At 31.6% G+C, this 21870-nt stretch overlaps 1 protein-coding gene across 1 annotated transcript; it reads left to right on the forward strand.

Moving 5' to 3' along the window:
• The first annotated feature begins 6614 nt into the window (after window positions 1-6614).
• On the forward strand, window positions 6615-21276 carry LOC127734759 (G kinase-anchoring protein 1-like). Its single transcript, XM_052244767.1, has 10 exons — window positions 6615-6821; window positions 8526-8639; window positions 9291-9368; window positions 11502-11640; window positions 12042-12181; window positions 13165-13266; window positions 14184-14247; window positions 17296-17366; window positions 18095-18178; window positions 19194-21276. Exons 1-10 carry the CDS (start codon window positions 6651-6653, stop codon window positions 19215-19217), a joined length of 987 nt encoding a protein of 328 aa, XP_052100727.1. The 5' UTR covers window positions 6615-6650; the 3' UTR covers window positions 19218-21276.
• Window positions 21277-21870: the final 594 nt, after the last annotated feature.

Consider the following 21870-nt stretch of genomic DNA (forward strand, 5'->3'; position numbering starts at 1 on the left):
TAATATTTATTCATTTGCGTAATTATTTCCAAGTTGTCGGCATTTGTCCATCCAGTTAAAGACACCCCTGCATACTGTTATTGGCGACCTAACTCATTAAAGGACAGAAAATTAACAACAGTATAAAGAAATTTAGGATAAGGCAACATTGATACTTTTTTATATGTATATGGATAAGATAAAGACAGAAGATACTGAAAGGAACATTTAAAAGTCGAAGAGAAACTGACAACGCTATGGCACAAAAGAAAAGACGACAACAGATCACAAATAAACAATCAAGTCCACAAGACTAAAGACTAAGAAACACGAACCCCACAAAAAACTGGTGGTGATCTATACATTCTATTATAGAAGTATGCTACTCTCACAAGGAGAGCTCATTTCTGATACATGTGTTGGTTTGTATTGTGTAATTCATATGTTCGTTTAAGCCTGGCGAACTAGAACATAGCAGAAGAAAATATAACTGACAGCCAAAAAAAACGAAGACATCATTTTCCACTGAAGAATGGTGTTACGACGGTAAACCATGCCAAATGACAACTTTTCGTCCTTTAAAGGAACAGTGCATGGATACTTATGTTTGGGCTAGCTACCTTCAGTGGTTTTGAATCTCCATGCATTTCATCAACTGAAAGTTTATATACTTACAAAATCATAAAATCCTACAGCAATTGCCAACCATTTGTTTGCATATTAGCGGAATTAATTAACAAAATTCTTTTTTGTTCATACATATATGACATTATTGCTTACAAATAACTTAAACGTTCCCCTCACCCGCAATATGAAATATGAGCAAATGTTTCAAATAAAAATAATATATTTTGTAGGACGTTAACTCGTTTTGCTAACAGAAATTGTTCCATGTCCCAAGTTATGAACGTCGTCAGTGGTTGTCGTTTGTCATGCCTAAATTTTGTTTTGTTTTTTGAAGAATCAACTTTAAAAGTATAGAATAGAATAGAATAGAATATCTTTTATTTCCATAAAAGGTACCTTCAAGGGGCAAAGTGCATATACATATATGACAATAAAGCTACATTTACAAATACAATAAAGTAGAGTATAAACACGAAGCTATACTACTATAAATTGAAGTAAGATCGGAAGACATTAAAATGTTCCTCATATGAAATAATTACGGGGTATATTGGCCCGGGCCTACTTTTAGATGTTGATTTACTTATTTCGATGTTGTCACCTTTAGTGTTCATTTTCATAAGTCAACTCAGTCATTATGACTTTAAATGTATAAACAATATATAAAAATTTATTAATGCAGCATCATATGAAAACAAAACGATCACAACAGAACAGAGAAAGGAAATAAAGATCAAACTGAAAATAAATGATTAAACCACATTGGACAAATCCGATCTATCAAACATCGATCTTGGTGTTGGACGTCGATAAGACGGTATAAAGATTCTAGACCTTGATTTGAGAATGTGACGTCAGACCGGACATCGGTCAGAAGAAAAGGACGTAGATTAGATAGAGAAATAAGAAGATATGGTATGATTGCCAATGAGACAACTCTCCAACAGAGACCAAATGACTTAGAAGTTAACATCTACAGGTCACCGTACGGCCTTCAGCAATGAGCAAAACCAATTCCGCATATAGTCAGCTATAAAAGGCCTCGAAATGACAAATGTAAAATAATTCAAAGAGAAAACTAACAGCGTGATTCATGTACAAAATGACTTAGGACAGGCACATACAGAATGTGGCGGGGTTAAACTATTGATAAGTATAAAATTTCACCGAACGAATTTAGAGTGACCTAAACGACATTATCATTTAAGAAAGGTATGGCATTTTGTAAACCAAACTGAAAGTTAGGGTTGTACCATTTTAAACATATTTCTATATTCTCGTTTTTCTAAGTAAAATAGCAAAATATTTTTGTTGAATTATTCATGTTCATGGAATCCAAAATTTTCCCGCAAATAACAAGAACCTTAAGGTAGACGCACAGAATAATCTCCCTCTAGAAAAGAAAAATAGATAAAAGTACCCAAAACTTTTTTTCTGTCCAAATGATGTTAGCAAAAAAATATTTCCATAAAAATCATGTCTGATGTTTGCAATATGCATTAAAGGAGATGTTGAAAATGTGTCAATGTGAAAGCAGACTAAAGATACAGTCAGTACCGATAGAAAATTAATTTGATTTCTACTAGTCTAGTATTCAAATTTCGTATTTAGGTTTCATAAAATTGTAAATGATATCTATGAAATGATATGTTCAAAGTTCTGAGATTTAACCAAATACAAAATCGTATTTGTTTGCTTAGATTCGTAGCTAGAAAATCATTTTGTTCGTAGTGAGAAAATCATTTTGCTCGTAGCTAGAAAATCATTTTGCATGCACCACATAATTATACTACAGTAATAGTGCAGAATAAATGACATTTTACTGTTAAATTCTGCTTTTCGTTACAATTTTCTTCTGCAAAAGGTTTTAGGCCAACGGACCCGTGTACGGTCAGAATGGGGACGTTAAATCCGATGACTCGCGTAAAGAGAGTGCCACGCTCTTTGCACATATTGTTAATTTGTTCTCGTCCTGAACATGCACGAAATATTTGCCACTGGACGTTAAGCAACCAACAATCAATCAATAAATCTCTTGTACAATAAATGGGTAAAATCAGTGTTAAAAGAAAAGGATTAATATGACCACTTATTTGTTCCCTTGAATTCGTATATAAAAAAGTATAATTACATCAAATGAAATCTTTAAAATTTTCACAAGATATTAGAATGATGGTCATAAGTACAATGTATTTACATTTTTTTGAATTGTGTCTTACAAGAATTTAAGCTTCTTTGCATTTACTCCAAAACTGCAAAAATAGTCCCTTTTTAAGATTGTCGTCAATATCTACACGTGAGTCGAGAACTTACCCAAAAAGACATTTGGGTACAGTTTGTCGTTAACGGACGATGTTAATGTTGGTTGGATATCTTTTTGGTGAGATCTTGGTTCATATCTAACTTTGCTAAAACAACTATGTGTAAAATTGTAATTTAAATTCAGATATTTCAATTTCAGCATGTTTCGACGACATATTGACATTCCAACTGACATTTCTGACATGAATTGTCCAGATTATATCATTCTAATAGATGTAACATATTGTTTCGGATTTTAAGGGCAAAGATTATATGGCTCTTTTATAACTTTACCTTTGCCTGATGCGGCGCGGGACGTTTGTGCTTTTTGTTAGGACAATTGCACTTTTTTAGTGGACATTTTCGCTTTTTTAATGGACATTTGCGCTTTTTTAAAAAGAACTTTTGCTCTTTTTTTTAAAAGAACATTTGCGCTTTCTTAGTACATTTGCGCGTTTTCTACAGAACATTAGCGCTTTTTTACAGGACATGTGAGCTGTATAAACACAATTAACAGTTGAGTTATCATGGTTAAGAATTTTTAAATCATTTTATATCCAAAACACAGTACATTTATTTACAGCTTAAAGTTTTCCTTTTCTTCATTTAGTTGACGAGTCCATAAGAATTTTGAAAATTTCATGTTATTCAGTAAGTTAAAAGACAATGATGGAAGAGATCCCCAGACTTTCCAGACAATAAAATGAACATAAAGGGAATATAGATTCCAGTTTTAATCCACTAATGGTATAAAGCTGCTTAAAATTTTGAGTGCAAATTTTCAAATGTTCCATCAATAAAAAATTCGTTTTAATTATGTTTCACATATATACATTTTTTTGTGATTGTTTGATCGGTACGGGTTATAACTTAAAAATTGGTGAAAAGGTGCAAAAGTCCTGCGCCCGCATGATCTTATAATAATAATAGTAATATTATTGCCAATCAAGAAGCTACAGTCTCAGTACAGTATAGAAAGTAAATTGTTGGGAAAATATAACATTTACTTGTCGGATAATATAGATTCACTACGGAACCTCGTTTTAAAAATCTTACAAATAAATGTTATATTTACCAACAATGTACCTAATATATTGTATATTTAGTGTATTTGGTAACAAACACATGGGACTTATGTATACATGAAAGCTTAAATCATTTATTATCTTTTCTTTTATTTATTTATTGGTTCCAGAAATATTAGCTTATTCTATCGATATGTTGTAAGACGTTAAGTTATATAATTACTGTATTTTCCACTAGATACAAGCATAGGTACTTGGGGACAGGACAATTTTTTTAGCCCTCCCCTTTTTTTTCCAAAATCCGGGTTTTTTCTGATATGACCGCTGTAGATAGTAAACTTGAAATTGATAGTAAATAGCAAATACAATTAATTTCTAGTATATTTATGTTCATACAAAACAGAAAAACGCGAAACTAATTGAAATAGATAGAAGAAGAAAAAACTGATTTTGGAAAAAGGGTGAGGGTTAAAAAAAATTGTCTTGTACCCAAGTACCTATGGATACAAGTACATCATAACAGCAAAATAGGAGCTAGTCTCAATACTGACGGGATCATGATATTTCTATACTCAATAGAATAGATGTATGAGCTTTAAATTCTTGCGAAAAAGTTAGAATAGTTATTGGAGTCGCCACATGTACATTGTGAGCTCTCAAATAGACAAGACTGAAAAGGGTGATGATATAAGTTAGTAACTTCGTTTCTATGCTTAGAATAGAAAATATTTGTTTGTGGTTGCCTTTATACCGGCAATAGCGGTTTGGATGATCGAACATACATACAATGAATAACCACAACAACAAGGGAAAAATGAAAAAAACTTACAATATCGTTGAGATGTCTTCTTCAGATACCGAACTGAAAAGTCTTTTTGCTGGCATTGTGTGTAGAAGATAGAACCATTTATAAAACTGAAAATTCAGATGTGAAAACACGAGTTTTTTATTTCCTGTCAGTCGGTCGTGTTTGAAATTTGAGTTGTGATGATAACTTTTCTCATTTTTTTAAAGAAATGTGTTCAAAGTGCTATTTCTAATGCACCCAGCGTGGGTCATGTTTCTTTTAATCTAATTAAAGCATATTTACTACACCCCATTAACTTTGATGATCGTTTATCAATAAGATTAATTCTAAAAACAACACACCAATCAAGAACTAATTATACAAATGAACTGAAACGAGAAAATTTTGCATAATTATTTAATTGCCAAGGATTGATTGATTGTGAACTGTTTAACGTCAATGACTGATTTAATTGTAAAACGATGTTTATGTTCATGTCATGCCAATATTCCTAATGATTTTTATGGTTTTACAATACAAAAAGAAATAATTTGACATGAGAACATGTTGCACATTTGGAGAAGATACATTTATAAATCCGTTAATCTTAATACATAAATTTTGAAAATAATTCTGTGGAACGATAACATTTTTTGTTGTTGAGAACAGATGCAATTAATCATGTTAATAGCGAACAAATGATGAATGCGGGACAACTCGGTGCAGAGATAACTGGGACCGAGTCAAATCGGACTGACTAATAAGTTAACTCGGACCGTCTATAAAGTCAACTCGGATCGATTATAATGACAACTCAGAAAAAGTATTAAAAAAGGATTTGAACTATATAAATGATTATGAATTATCAAATGTTATATTTTACATGACAATATCATTTGCATCTTACTGATTTTGCAAAACATAATAAAAAAAAATGTTAAAAAATGAATTCAAATGTTTACTTATCTTTATCAGAGACATATTCTACGATTGTATCATATGTCTCTGCCTTTGTCAATTTATTATAAAACTTAATGCATCCAAAAAAAATAAGTTGAATTTGCTTAATTTTATTTGTTTGTTGGATTCTTTGTTTATCATTTTAAAGTCAACTCAGACCGCCTTTAATGCCAATTCTAACAAAGTATAAACATAGAGTTTTGGCTATTTTTAGGATAAAATATTATATTTTACATAAATTAAGTCACGGGTCTTGTATGGTGTTTGCAAGCTTCCGCCAGAGACATATATACACAGAGACTGGCAAATCTCTGTGTGTATATGTCTGTGCTACCGCCTACCAAAGGATATCTCTGATTGTCTATAAGATCAAAATGAATATTAATTCAACACAATGCAATGTTAAATCTTATAACGCGAAGAAAGATAGAAAATTATTTTTATTGTTTATATCTGAGACTACTTTATCACAACAGTAGTCTCAGTTTAAACCAAGGAATATATATATACTAGTTACAATAAAGTTACCGTATACAAATGCTTGCTTAAAATCGGCGGTTTCTTCTATCTGAAGTGAAACTATCAAGACTTTGTATGCTATATATATATATAATATTTTAGAACTATACAAATGCTTGTAACTATCTGTACTATAATTAGAGACATATACATGTAATACAATTTGTATTATTCTGGTATTATATGTCTATGCGGTAACATGTGTATTTAAATAAATGTAACAGGTTGGTTCCGTTCAACAAAAATTAAATATTTGCATGATTTTTTTTTTTTTTTTTTTTTGTATTTTGAGATATAAAAAAAGACCCCTATTCTCACCCAATAAAATATGAATGGTAAATGAGGACAGGAAAAGTCAGATTTTTAGAAGTGATTACGGAGCAAGTCCGAATTAAGTTTTAAATTTAGAAAGAATTGACAGGGTTATCTCCCATTTAGCTACACATGTGAAAATGGCAAAAGTTGAACAATCAAGATTTGCTCTCTTAAAAATTGAAGATGATGATGATGAAGATAATGCCAAACCCAAAGACAATGCTAACAAATCAAATAATCAACAGAGCTCAAACAAAAAGAAAAACAAAAAGAAGAAAAAGGCAGAACAACAGCAAGAAAATGACGAGGTCAAAAAATTTACCATATTTTCATATAGTCGAGATAGTTAAGACGCCTTGAAAAGCTATGTTTTGTGTTTCTTATCGGCTCTACACTAAAATCGTCAAAATCGTACGTTAATCATGAAATATCCCCAGAAGGCCTCATGACTATTTCAGTATCGAGACTAATCCATTTGGGTTTCTTTTTATGACCTATTATGGAGTAATTTTCTGATTTGGCAGCGGTCAAAATCAAGCTTCCAAATCAGAAAATTGCTCCAATTCAGAATCCAAAACGGTAATATATCTTGACTGATTTTCATTTAAGCTTTGCATCCAAGAACTCTTTTTCCATCCATTTGGAGTTCTGAAACCATACCGATGTTCTGAACTGGCTGACACTCGAATCAAGCAGCCAAATTAGAAAGGTGCCAATTAGAAAACCACTCCTGATTCAGAATCTCAAAGTGCATGTGATCAAGATTACTTTCAGTCAAGCAATCAAATTCTTTGACAATAGGGGCATAGACACTATCAGATTCTTTATGTGAAAAAGTCAGGTCAGTCATGTCAGTCAGAAATTTTTTTTTTTTTAAATCTTACAAGACATTAACAATGATTAATATGTATAGAATAAATATATATTTCATTTTACTAACAATATTTTTTGGTATGCTTATTTGTCATAACTTCCTAGATTTTATTTCCAAATTATTGCTCAGCTATTTTAAACATACAATGCATGCCATCGTCATATAAGTTTGAAAAATGGGGGGGGGGGGGGGGGGGAGGTTCACAGACAAACAGGAAATAAAAGGTAATTTCACAAAAGAAAAAACAGTTACAGGTAGCTTTTTATCCACTTTCAGGAAACATGGTGAATAATGAGCTTCAAGCAGGAAAGCATGTGAAATAAAAAATTGCAAACATTTGGTAGAAAATAGCACATGATGATAACAATCCGTTCTTAAATGAAGTAGACCGGTCCAATGGAAAGACGAGGATATATCAATTTCATTTTTTGGCTGGCAATTACAATTTTGAAATTAAAATGGATGAACATTTAATCTATGAAACAAGAAAATTTCAAATTGTTTGTGGTAAACTGTTTCTTTTAACTTGACGTCTTTCACTTTTGGACGTGTCAATTTCATTTATGAAAAATCTTATTGAATTACGACAAAAAAAGGAAAACAAACTTAATGTAATGGGCTTTTAATATAGATTTCATTTCGCAAACATGCTGTGTATGTACTGATTTTGCGTCATAGATGGATACCCATTATCCTTTATTTTTCTATTAAAAAATCATTTGCCCAGTATACATATAACCAATTTCTGATAGTATTGCCCAGCATGGGAAAACCTTGACCTTAGTTTCCCATCAGGGTTATACTTTGCCTGCCCTGATCACATGCACTTGCATTTTGAAATAACATTAATGGTACCAATTTTACTGCACCAGGTGCATATTTCAACAATTAATATCTCTTCAGTGATGCTAGCTAGGCCAAAATATTTGAAAGTCCAAAACCTAATATAAAACATTGAAGAGCTGGTTTAATATTTAGTAGATAAAGAACAATTAATATAATACTGAAATAATTTGAAATGAAGGAAAATATTGTGATAGGCATACAAATAATTGAAATCAGTGTGAATTGTTTTTCCTTTATTAGCTGGTTCTTTGATTAAATGCTGTTTGCAAATGCAATTTTTTTTTACTCACAGCTCAAACATTTAGCCTTTGCTAAACCAGGATCTAATAAGCAAAGAAATAAACAGAATGGTCACTCTGAAGTATCTGATAACCAGTGGAAGGACTGGAAGAAAGCAGACCAAAATGTAAGTTGTTTCAAGTATTATTAGTTAAGTAATTAACTATAAACTTATTTTCATATTATGTTTTTATCTTGTATGGTTAAATGTGCATGTACATTGTGTATTCCGAAGTTGAAATATAAAAGTTATACTTTAATAATGAAGGATAATAAACATGATAAACATGTATGAAGCAATGATTTAATTTGTTTGTTTGTATTTCCTTCATATTTGCATTATTTGCTGTTTTCAAGGTTGTAATGCTTTATTAAATAAATCCCCAGGACAAAGGAGGGGGTATGCAGATTAACCTATAAAGGTCCATCATAAATTTTTGATAGATGACACCAAGCTTTATTTAGTTATGCCATACTGTGTGACTGTTTTCAGTTCATTTGATAGTCTAATTGTCTTCTTTATGACATAAAACCCTACAGCTTTTATTAAAGATATAAAAGTTAACACGTCATCAGTCTGACTAAAGCCAGTCCCCAATATACAATATTTTTCTCAAAAAGGTACTGTTATTAAATAGTAAATTTTTTTAAATGTTCCTGCAACTCAACTTAATTTAATATTTAGTTAATTAATTTAGCTAATTTTTGTTATTGCATTGTAGAGAACTGAAGATAAAATGCATATGACTAAGTTTTTTAACAAGTATTTATATTTCAGTATGCAGCAGAATCGTATGAAAAAGATCTGGAACAGGCTTTACTTATGAGTAAAATGGAGTTTGAACAAAAGAAAGAGGTAATGTGTGTAAGGGATGCTGTCAGTTCCACTCTGATTGGGAACATTAAATCAAGGGCATACAATACAGTTTTGATCACACGGTGAATTTTTGACAAAAGTTTGCATACAAGCTATTTTTCACCTTGTCAATTCAGATATGTAATAATAAATATACCTTCATGTGCTACTTTTAGAGATAAATGGGGTTGAAATTTTAGACATTTACTGGAAATTTCGGTTTCTTGGACATTTCTATCCTTTAGAAAGACATACCTAACTTTTTTGTTTTAAAAGGTAAACGCAAGCGGATTTTTGCAAATGCATCTGGAATATCTTCTCTATATAGGTGTGCTTTGAATCGTGAAACAATTCTTTGGAAATTATTCATTTTTATCACATTTTCATGATTTTTGTCAAAGAACAGCATTTTTTGCTGTATATTAATGAAATTTTTTTTAAAAATCACCGGTGATTAGTTCATAAAAATTGACACAAATTATCCTCATACATAATCAAGCCTAATGACATTTTTAAAAGATGGGTCCATGATAAAAATCAGTCGAAAATGCATCTTTTCCCGATATATCACAGTTTGATGTTGTGAAGAATAACATTTTACGTTAGCAACGTCATTTACTCCCCTGTGACTGTATCATATGCCCTTAAGTTCATGTGTGGGAGTATACAATGTTTTTTGAGGCACTAGATCCCTTACAAAAACTCTTGTTGAGGAAGTATCAGTTTATAAATGAGCATGATATTTAGCTTCCATATCTAAAAACAAGTGGGGCTGTCCCAAGTCAGGAGCCTCTGGCCTTTGTTAGTCTTGTATGATTTTTAATATTAGTTCATTTATATGTTTTGGAGTTTAGTGTGACGTCCATTTTCACTGAACTAGTACACACTTTTATTTAGGGGCCAGCTGAGGACCACCTCCGGATGCGGATTTTTTTTTCAGCACTGAAGACCCATTGGTGGCCTTCAGCTGTTGTCTGCTCTTTGGTCGGGTTGTTGTCTCTTTGACAAATTCCCCATTTCCATTCTCAATTTTATACTTTGTAATTTTTATTTTACTTTGTCTTTCTAGAGTAAGGTCCCTTAATTATACAGAAAATAATCAGTTTTGTTGTGTAATGTCACAAACATACACCAAAACGTTGTGATTGGCTTACAACATCCTAAAAAAAGGGAATTCAACCAATGATGTGACATAATTGTCACTTTGGGGTATGAACAATAAAATTACCCACAATCCTTTAGATTCTGAAACAGTGAAATTTAAGAACAACAAAACACAGGTTAAGGATGTACTTAGGTGAAATTAAAAAAATCTAGAATTTAGAATTGATACAATATGTCAGAAGAGCATTAGTTAAAGAACAAAATAAGCTAAAAATATTGATAAGTTATGAAGCTCCTTTTCCAGATATTTTTTTTTTTTTTAAATAGCGGGAAAAGGCTGACTCAGACTTTTACCTTATATTTGCATTGGTAATATTTGGGTCTCAAATTGGAAGAAAAGAAATCTAGAACCTTTATGAGCTATTGAATAGATATAAGAAGATGTGGTATGAGAGCCAATGAGACAACTCTCCATCCAAGTCAAAATTTATAAAAGTAAACCATTATAGGTCACAGTACGGTCTTCAACACGGAGCCTTGGCTCACACCAAACAGTAAGCTATAAAGGGCCCCCAAAATTACTAGTGTAAAACCATTCAAATGGGAAAACCAACGGTCTAATCTATATAAAAAACGAAAAACAAGAAACACTTATGAACCACATCAACAAACGACAACTACTGAACATCAGATTCCTGACTTAGGACAGGTGCTGAAGTCTTTAATGAAAAGAAAAATGGGTGTTATGGGGCAAAATATTTTACCCTGTATCGTAGGAAAAAACCAAGGAGTCCGAACATTTGACAAAAATTCCTAAACCTCACCCAAGTACATCCTTAAGTTTAAATTTGATACTTTTCATTTTGTCCCTGCAGACAATCAAATTGCTTGACATTTGCTTACTTCGTATGTACTGAAAAATTAATCCAAAATTTACTTGCTTCTTTTTTGTTTTTAATGAGACTCTAGGGACATATTTCATGGCCTCTTCATTTGCTCTTTTGAATAATTAACTTGATTTTATTTCAGGTAACAAAGTCATTTAAAGATGCTGGTATAAATATAGATGAAGAAAGCACAAAGGAAAAGAAGAAGAAAAAGAAGGACAAACCACAGACAATGAGTCTAGAAGAATTCAATGCAGGAGGAAAAATGACACATTCAGATGGTAAAGCTAAAATTTGATGTTATACAATTAATGAAATGAAAAAATGACATGCAAATTATTTCATTATGAACAGTATATGTGAAAAATTTACAAAACGTGAAATAACCCTGACATTTTAGGGACAAAATATATGTATATTGACAGAAGTTATGATAAATATATAGAAGGAGATATGGGGTATATGTTCATGAGACCTACCCAGTAACACAAAAATGGAAAGATATTTCAATTTATTGGGTTCAAAATTTCACCATATGCTTGAATAGCATTAGGAGAAATATTTGATATTACTTCTTGTGAAAATATCATGTAAAAAAAAATTACCAGGTACAATTTTTGCCATCTTGAATTATTATTATTGATTTCCTGAATTTTGATTTTATATTTTCTCATCATTACAGAATTAGAACATTTATCAGTACACCCATCCAGTAAACCAGAAACACCTGTTACAGAGGCAGACCCAAAATTCTTCAGTCATGTGGAGGGAGATGTAGAAAGAATTCTTAGAAAAGAAAAAATGCAAGAAGAATATCAAAAAGTAAAGAAAATGTACTTGGCTCATTCTCTTTCATTTTTGTGCATCCACAATTCAGTGGCTGGGGCAGAAATGAATCCCATATTCACACTTGGCTCATTTTGTCCTGCAGTGGTGGATCAAGGGGGGATTCCAGGGGTTGGAACCCCCCTTTTTTTTTTGACGATCAATGCTTTTGAATGAGGACATATGGTTGGAACCCCCTTTTAAAAATGGCTGGATCCGCCCCTGTCCTGTCTGACACTTTGAAATCCAACAGCTGTTTCGAATGGATTTCATTATTGTCTCACCTGCAAGGAATGTCAGGAATGAGAGACATGGGGATGGTAATTAGGCCCTGAAAATGAAACTATTTGTATATGCTTTTTGTTTCATATGGTAGAATACTGAAGTTTTAATCTGGCATATGTTCATTGTCTTTGAGCACATTTTCATGGTTCAGTGACTGCTTAAATGACTATAATTTTATTATTACATGATTTTTTTCCAGTTTTTATGAGTAAAAGGACAACTATATTTGGTATATAGAATCATTGCAATGCATGCATTATCAGACAAATTCTTGCAATTCTTGCTGTAAATGCAATACGTTTGAGGACCAACCAAGTTGACAGAGGAAATTTACACAAATTTGATATTTACTATACTAATGTCTTATTACAATGTGTCAGAGATATGAAAGATTTGTACCACTATGTTTGGGGTAAGCATCGGCCTTATCAAACCTTCTTCTCTTTTAACATTATCTAAAAAAAAAACAGATAGTTTAAAATATAATTTGAACTTTACTTGATTGACAAAGGAGGATCAGCTTTTTCTCCACTTACATATCACTGTCAAAGTAAACGATTGAAGACCAACAGTATATACATGGTACATGTAATTCATTATGATATGATAATTGTTATAAAATATATGTAAACTTTCTCTGATATCATGTGTAGTACAATTATTTTACTGTGTTTTTTTTTTTTTTTGGATGACAGCAATATGCAGCAGAAAAAGTAATGACAGCTAAGCATCAGTCAGAAACAGCCAAAAAAGATAAAGAAATTGAATTTCTAAAAGCAACAGTTAAAAAATTAGAGGTTAGAATGTTTTTTTATTACAACCAAGTTGTATTCATCTACACTTACTGTAAACCTACTTATTTTTGCAGATACTGTATTTCTCATTTAGCCCCTTCCAGACGATTTTGTGGAGAATTAAATTTTGGGATTTTCTAGTTTCCTGATATATAATTTAAGGGAAGACCAAAGTTTTTTTTATGTATTTACAACGATTTATGTTTTCATTAGTGTTTAACTCGCAACAGTTGCAAAAATTAGTTGATTTTCAGTATGTTTAAAGTGTTTTCTGTAAAGTCTTCATCTGGTAGACAGTCAGTATAGATATTTAAACAAGCAATTATATTTCAATATGTAAATTCCTGTATAATGAACACTAACTAATTTTTTCAAGCAATTTATTTTCACAACTTTTGGGAGTAGAAAAATAACATGTATATAAATTGTCGCAAATATGTACAACTTGGATCTTTTCTTATTTAATTTCATTAAGTAAATAGTGAATTTAATTTGCCGCGAAGTGTGCTAGAAAAGGCTAAATGGGAAATAAATTTTCCATGAAAATAAGTTGTTTTACAGTATTATGATGAGATTGTAATTGGAACAGTATACTATAGAAGGTCACAAATCATGTTTACCTGTTAGAACCATTAAAAGGAGTTGTAACTTGTGGTACATTTCCAATGATTCTAATCTGTCAGAATTAATGACCATTCAGATGAATTTTAACATTATTGCCTTCTTTTTGGTTAAACAAATTCTTAAAGAACAATACAGAAGAGGTAATAAAAAATATTAGGGAAATTCTCAGTTTGGTCTGCATGACAATTTCCAAAAGGATAACAAAAAAGTTGTATCATAAAAAGTAAAGCTTTTCATATGCTTTAAAAAAATTGCTTTTATTGCACATGTATCAGAATATTTGTTTTCATTTACAGGAAGAATTTAAACAAGTAAAGAAACGTAATAAACAACTGTGTGTTATATTAGCCCAGGGTGAAAGTAAGTTTAATTACTTGTAAAAATGGTTAACATAGAGAAGTGTATGCTTCTAAAAAATAAATGCTAGTCAAATGCGTTTTGTCAAAATATACTTTTTCACTCATTTGGTCGTTTGGAAAATGTTGTTTGTGCTGTATTTAGACCCCTCTACCAAGAAATTTGTTTTGCATGCACCCGTATAAAAACTGTGGTTTTTATCCAACGCAATCATAGGTTTGGACCTTGTTTTCAATTTAGACTTGCTTCTAAAAATAAGATGTATATATATGTATATCAATCTGCTGACTGTTGCTTCATTAAAGTCGTGGAGAACAGATGTAGTATCCTTAGTGTCCCTGTCTATGTGCTCATCTCCATCCAGTTCATAGAAACTGATTGGTGTACTGACATTTAGTTTGGATGCATGCAGTCTTCGAATTTAGCCACAAGTCCGACGAACATGACTTGTAAATTTGATTGGGGACTTGTAAATATTCTGTTGTGACTAATCCGACTGGCTTGTGGAAAATTTCGACCTGGGGGACTAGTATATATTGTGAAATCACCGGTCCGCCGTGTATTTGTATTTTGTCACTGTCTGCATACCTAAAAATCCAGTCATTTTTAACAGACAGGGCTTAACCTGGTTTCCAAGTGAACTGTTCCTTTACTCTTTATAATGAGGCCGCTTAAAAATATCGCTTACAGTATTGAAGATAAATACGTTTTGTATCGGCTTCTTTGATTGGTCAATATCTAAATGTTGACAAACATGGCATTATGGCATTGTTTTTGAAGTGTAAGGTGCCCAGCCGGGAAAGCCAATTAAAAGACCGGCATCAACTGAAAACAGACATATTTCAAAACACAAATACGATGAGGGGTTAGAGAACGTAATTTTCTCAATGTTTGGAGCAAGGACAGACCGTGGTTGTATTTACAAGAGATTGATTTAATGAATGAAGAAAACATATATTGTGTTAAATATTGGGGACCTGTGGCTAAATTCGAAGACTGAAAGTTCTCAGATATACTGGGTATGTGTGGGTGCGTGGCTCAGTGGTTAAGACCATTGGCTACAGTACTGAAGGTCCTGGGTTCAATCCTGAGTCTGGGCATTGGAAATTTCAGTACATTAGAAGGGTGATTTTTATCCTCCCACACACATCTCTGGTACCTAGACAGGAGTTTAAACTAGCATGGGTACTTTGGGTGCCTTTGTAGGTCAAAGTGGCCCCTGACTTTGACCTGTGATCAATCTGTAGATATCTCTTCTTTTTTTCTGTTTCCGTCGAGGAGCCTGGTATGTACTCAGAGTACTTTGGCTTCCTCCACCATAATAACAGACTTACCAGTGTCCTAACACTCCCTTGGTGTTGGGTTGGGGATTGTCCGTGGTGGTATTTGTATATAAGGTAGTGCCACATCTCCATTAATCCTGATAGGGAGTGTACATGGATTCCACTGTACCCTTGCAGCTCTCTAGGGGTGCTTTGCATATCAGAGTAATTTACGTATATACATACATATTACTATAATACTAATCCTATTGAATTTATATATTTCGTATCTTCCAAACATGACTCTCAAAGCTCTCAGAATGCAGGAACTTGCATTTCATTTTTCAAACCCCCCTAGCTAGTTCGCACCACGTTGCAGCGCTCACCGCTGATAGTAAATTGGTGGGACTTGTAGAATTTTCAAGGGACTTGTAAAATCTTATCAACTACAAGTCCCCCTGGCTTGTAGGTTAAAAAGTTTATTGTGTAGACTGTGCATGTCTGCTTTTAGAGACTTAGGCCAAAACTAAAATTCAAATTGTTTGAAGTTGCCTACCTACCCACCTAAAAAGTAGTCTACTGTAAATTCAGAAATTATTGCGAAAAATGTGAAAGGGTTATAATCGCAATAATTTAAACTCGCATTTTGAAATTTTTTATATGAATTAAACAGGATTTTTCTCAATATCGCAAAAATTAAAATCGCATTTTAGTCTAAAATGACAAAGTCGCAATAATAAATGCACGCAATAATTTCTGAATTTACAGTATCTGAAAATTTTATGACACAAATTGTTTCAAATTTTTTTTAAAGATTTTTATCCTGTTCGAACATCGTTTACTTGTCTAAAACATGTTACTTATGTTGTTGGCCCAAAAAATAAATAAAATCACTACCTATACCTACCAAACCCTACATGGCATGGGTAGGCAACATCAAACAAGGAATTTTTAAAAGATGGCCTTAGGATGTCTCTCAGCTGCTTCTCTTTAAAAGTATTGAGCACACACATAAAACAAACCAACATTTTGTTAGAATATCTGAGGGGGTGGACAGGGGGGTACCCTTCTCCCACCTCCCGGGCCCCTATCTCCCACCTCCCACTTTTTAAATATGTAATAAAAATATTCCTTTATGTGCTACTTTAAGAGATAAAAGGGGTCAAATTTTAGACATTTATTCAAAATTTTGTTTTTTTGGACATTTCTATCATTTGGATAGACACACCTAACTTTTTTATTTCAACAGATAAACACAAGTGGATTTTTGTGAAAACATTATGAAAATCTTCTTTACATAAATATGCTCTTAATATGTACAACAATTTTTTGGAAATAATTAATTTTTAACAAAGTTTCAGGATTTTAGGAAGAAAACAGCATTTTTTGCGGTATATTTCTCCAATTTAAAAAAAAATCGTTGACTTTTTCATTAGAATTGGTACAAATAATCTTCATATGTAATCAAACCTTATGCCATTTTAAAAAACAGGGGTCCATGTACTCGTTTTCAAGTTAAATCAGTTTAAATCATAAAAATCAGTCGAAAAGGCATCTTTTCCTGATATGTCACAGTTTGACGTCTCGAAAATAACATTTTACTTTAGCAACTTCATTACCTCCCCTGTAACTACATCGTATGCCCTTAAACCTTACATATTACATAAGGATTTCAGTAATTATTGGCTTGATTTAAGAAGTATTGAATGTTTGGCCCAAACAGAGACCTACCACACCTTGTCTATTTTTATAGAGAAAAATATTCCATTTCTTTTTTTTTTCCACACAGTGAAAGAAAAGGCAGAAGTATTAATGCAGGTGCAGCAGTTGTCAGATGTAAAAGATGAGCTCACACAACAGGTAGGACATTACAGTAGGCTCTAATATGTACACAACTCACTGTGTACAAATCCTGTTGTCATATGTAAAAGATGAGCTCACACAACAGGTAGGACATTACAGTAGGCTTTAATATGTACACAACTAACAGGTAGGACATTACAGTAGGCTTTTACAGTAGGCTTTAATATGTACACAACTCACAGTGTACAAATACAATTGTCAGATGTAAAAGATGAGCTCACACAACAGGTAGGACATTACAGTAGGCTTTAATATGTACACAACTCACAGTGTACAAATACAATTGTCAGATGTAAAAGATGAGCTCACACAACAGGTAGGACATTACAGTAGGCTTTAATATGTACAAAACTCACAGTGTACAAATACAATTGTCAGATGTAAAAGATGAGCTCACACAACAGGTAGGACATTACAGTAGGCTTTAATATGTACACAACTCACAGTGTACAAATACAATTGTCAGATGTAAAAGATGAGCTCACACAACAGGTAGGACATTACAGTAGGCTTTAATATGTACATAACTCACAGTGTACAAATACAATTGCACTTTTATCAATAATAGAAACATCAAAAAATAATTATTTGGACCTTTCTTTTAGGCAAAGCGCATTTTTACTTCTTTATAATGTGACTAGTATGAAAAGTATTTTTGTATATCATCATTATTTATAGATTATGATTTTTAAGTTCTAACATATTTTATATGTTTCATTTCCTAGGTCCAAGAATTAACAGGAGAATTAGAAAAAGAGAGATCAAAAGTACATTCATTGAAGACAGAATTGGATAAAATAAAAGGACATGTAAGTCTTGTTTATTACTCAAAACATAAAATAGAAATTATGAGCTACATGAAAAACATGGTGCTCTATTAAAACTGCTATAATCCAACTGCATGAATTTGCCTGTCCAAGTTAGAATCTAATCAAAAGTCATCTTTTTTGATATTTTAATGTTTATGTTCTTAGGAAACTTTGTGATGATGACCAATCATTGATAGTTTCTTTAAATTTATGCAAAGGGGTTTTAGACTATTTTTATACTTATATTGATTGTAATTGTATATCTAAAGCATGTTATGGATTCGAGATTAGCTATTGTGCCATCATACTTAAAAATGAGAATGGAAATGGGGAATGTGTCAAAGAGACAACAACCCGACCAAAGAGCAGTAAACAGCCCCAGGCCACCAATTGGTCTTCAACACAGCAGGAAAATCCTGTTGGCCATTAAACAAAAATGTGTACTTTTTCAGTGAAAATGGACATCACACTAAACTCAGATTCAGTATTGTTTAAAGACATTGTATAACTTTTAAAAAAAATCTCAAAAATTAATTTCAGTCAGGATTTTGATTAAATTTTTATTGTTATTTGCAATGGAATTTTGGCCTTGGTAGCTGTCAGGTCTAAATGGTTCATCTTCAGTGTTCACTTGCTTGTCAGCACTAAGGTTGTGGGTTATAAATTCGCTGAATGCCTGATCTTTATTGACTAGGATTGCCAGTATTCCAGTCGAAGGTCATTGGTTCTCCCCAGGTACTCAGCTTCCTCCACCAATAAAAACTGGCCACCATTACAAAACTAGGTGTGATGAAAGTGTGTCAAACACCAACAATCAATGCAATCAAATGGAATCTCAGAATTTTTTTTGCAATATATACTACAGTAAAGTGTTAATTAATGTCAGGGAGACAACAACCTAACAAAAAAGTTATCAAAGTAATTAATTAGTCTATTAATTTAAATTTAATTAGTTATGATGCTTAGAGCCTACTTGTAAAGTTTAAAATGACAAATACTTTGCTTATATTTGCAGGGAACCAAACATAGTGGAAAGTAGTAAAAAAAAAAAACAAGACTTGTGATATTGGCATTGATAAGAAAGATAATGACTTTATACCTCATACTGACATAGAATTGGGAGGTAGTCAATGTACTTATTATGACAATTGTGTTGATATTGTATGTTAAAAAGTGTTAAGATGTGAATGAGACTTAAATTGGTGCATTTTATACTTGATTTTGTTAGACCACTAAGAATCTCCCGGCATTGAAAAGGAAATTATAAAGAAATGTGAAATTTGTCAATATCTAATACATGTTTGTTTTAAAAATGGCAAGTGGTAGAATATTTCTTTCCTTTTCTTAAGGTGATGAATGTGTTTTTTTCTTCATGTAAAAAGCATGAAAGAATGTTTTATTCTGTATGTGTACACTACAGTTGAATGTAAACATGCTGTGTAAATACCAGTTATTTGTTATTGGACAATGTTTTTATTAATCATGACTGTACTTTTTGTATAATTTTGTTTTTATAAAAAGCCATTGTTTTGTTTATTTGAAATGTAATTTACAGTTATGGGTGTTCCATTTTTTACATGGCCAGTTTGAACAATAGAGATGGTACTAAAAAATATATACATGTAATATTAATTCAGAACTTTAATTCATAACTTTTGTGAAGTATTTCAAAATGAGAAAAATGTGAGAAAAAGAGTATCACATTAATTCAAGTTCATATTTTTAGTTTTAAAAAGACAATTAGTATTAAAAAATCATATTAATTAACCTTGTGTGTTTGTACAGTGTTTAACAATCACATGAAAATAATTCCCACAAATATTTTCGAGTCGACAGTTAATTGTTATCTTCCCATAAACTGTTTGATATCTCCTTCATTGAAATCAACATTTGCTGTAATACTATTTAGTTACTGTATATAATACACATTCAGTTCAGTTTTTTAAGGCAGATACTGAAAAATGGAAATGATGTGTTACTTTTAAGTTTTCCCGAGAGAAAGTGGTTAAAGCATTCATAAATGGCTTGTCTACCAATAAAGGGTGTTTGTTAACCTCTTGATGTCTTTTTGTGTTTTGTTGGGTTGTTTGGATGCTGTCTGAATGCTGTTTATCAGACATCCCCTACCATTCATACATTTGAATTTTTATTTAGAAAACAAAAGTACACTGTAATTGTTTGAAAATATTCTGTTATTCTATTAACGTTTTATACATATTGAAATAATTTTTTTGAGAATAAGCCATGTAATAATCATTATAAATTGATCAATATTTTTTATGTTTTTATTAATGTTTTCATGAAATGAAAGGAAAGAATTGTGTACTTGTTCTTAGTTTCCTGATAATGTTAAAATTGTTTTCATAAATAAAAAATACATAACGGTTATCTCCCCTTAGATTGAACATAGTTAGCTCCCCTGGTTTATAACATAGATTCATTTAAAAAATAAATAAGTCTGTATTTGTGGTGTATATTTGAATTATGTCATTAAACAAGCTTACTAGGGAAATGATGCTAAATAATCATTTCCTGTATTAAAATCTTTTTAAAACAAAAACATAATGATAAGAAGTTTAAAACTAAGTGGTCAGCAAGTATTTAAGATGGAGGCCTTTTAAAATGTGCTGAAAAGTGCCCAGTTTAACAGAAATAATCAAATAAATTCTTACATCTGTTCAAATGTTGCACCAAAATGATTTTTAGTTTTTTAGATTTCCTTGTACCACTTTTAAGAAAATTGTTTAGAATTGTTTTCAGGGAAAAAATGAAATTCTGATTTCTTACACTTTTACCCCATTATTGTTTCATGAAAATTCAAAGAACTTGAAATAAAAAATAATTGTGGCCTATCCATGTTACATTCATAGCTAACTTGGTCTCTGATAGTGAAATGTCCTTTATTTAATTCAAATATCGTTATGCCATTAATTATGGAGCAAGATAATGATCAGTGATAAGAAAATATTGTAAGAAAGTAAAAAATATCTTCTTCATTTGTTAATTTGTCTTTCTATAGTTTTTTTAAAATTGGTATTTTGAGTCCGATTATGAGGTTGTTTTTGTATTTTCATACATGCATTAAAGATGTTATGTAATTGTTTTTTATTCTGAAATTAAAAAAGAAAGATAAAAGAAAACACACTGGTATATAGTTAAGAAAGATGTCACGTAGAATGAAAAAGAAATATGCCGAGGAATTATTAAAATATCAAGAACAAACCAATAGAAAACCTACCATAAAAAGAAATGTTATTTCATATATAGCAAAAATGTTGCTGAAAGCAAGGCAAAGTTTTGCAGTTTATCGAAAGTTAGTATAACTTTACAAGATCAGTTTCTGAATACTGTATTTGGTCTACAGGTAATTTATGAATGTCCATGCCATTCTTACAAGGTAATTGTTAAAGGATTACTGTTTCCCCCCACCCCTTTTTTGCTAATGAAGTTTTGAGGTTATAAAGACATTTTCAGAGTACTGTAAATTCAGAATTTATTGTGTGCATTGATTATTTTGATTTTTGAAGAAAGGACTAAAATGTGAGGTTAATTATCGCGATTTCTAGAAATTCTGCATACAGGTATATGTTTCTGATATCAGAATGTGGGTTCTTATTATTGTGATACTCACCCAGTCACATTATTCACATTATTAAAAAACTTGCAATAATTTCTGAATTACAGTATTATGT

Source organism: Mytilus californianus, unplaced genomic scaffold, assembly GCF_021869535.1.
Source record: "Mytilus californianus isolate M0D057914Y unplaced genomic scaffold, xbMytCali1.0.p SCAF_3, whole genome shotgun sequence".
Taxonomy (NCBI): domain Eukaryota; kingdom Metazoa; phylum Mollusca; class Bivalvia; order Mytilida; family Mytilidae; genus Mytilus; species Mytilus californianus.

Bases quoted from the DNA above. Each gene is read 5' to 3' on its own strand.
- LOC127734759 (XM_052244767.1), top strand. From the start codon at position 6,651: ATGGCAAAAGTTGAACAATCAAGATTTGCTCTCTTAAAAATTGAAGAT. The intron at 11,641-12,041 runs GTAAAGCTAAAA...TCATCATTACAG, and splicing joins AAAAATGACACATTCAGATG to AATTAGAACATTTATCAGTA. The intron at 17,367-18,094 runs GTAGGACATTAC...TTCATTTCCTAG, and splicing joins AAGATGAGCTCACACAACAG to GTCCAAGAATTAACAGGAGA.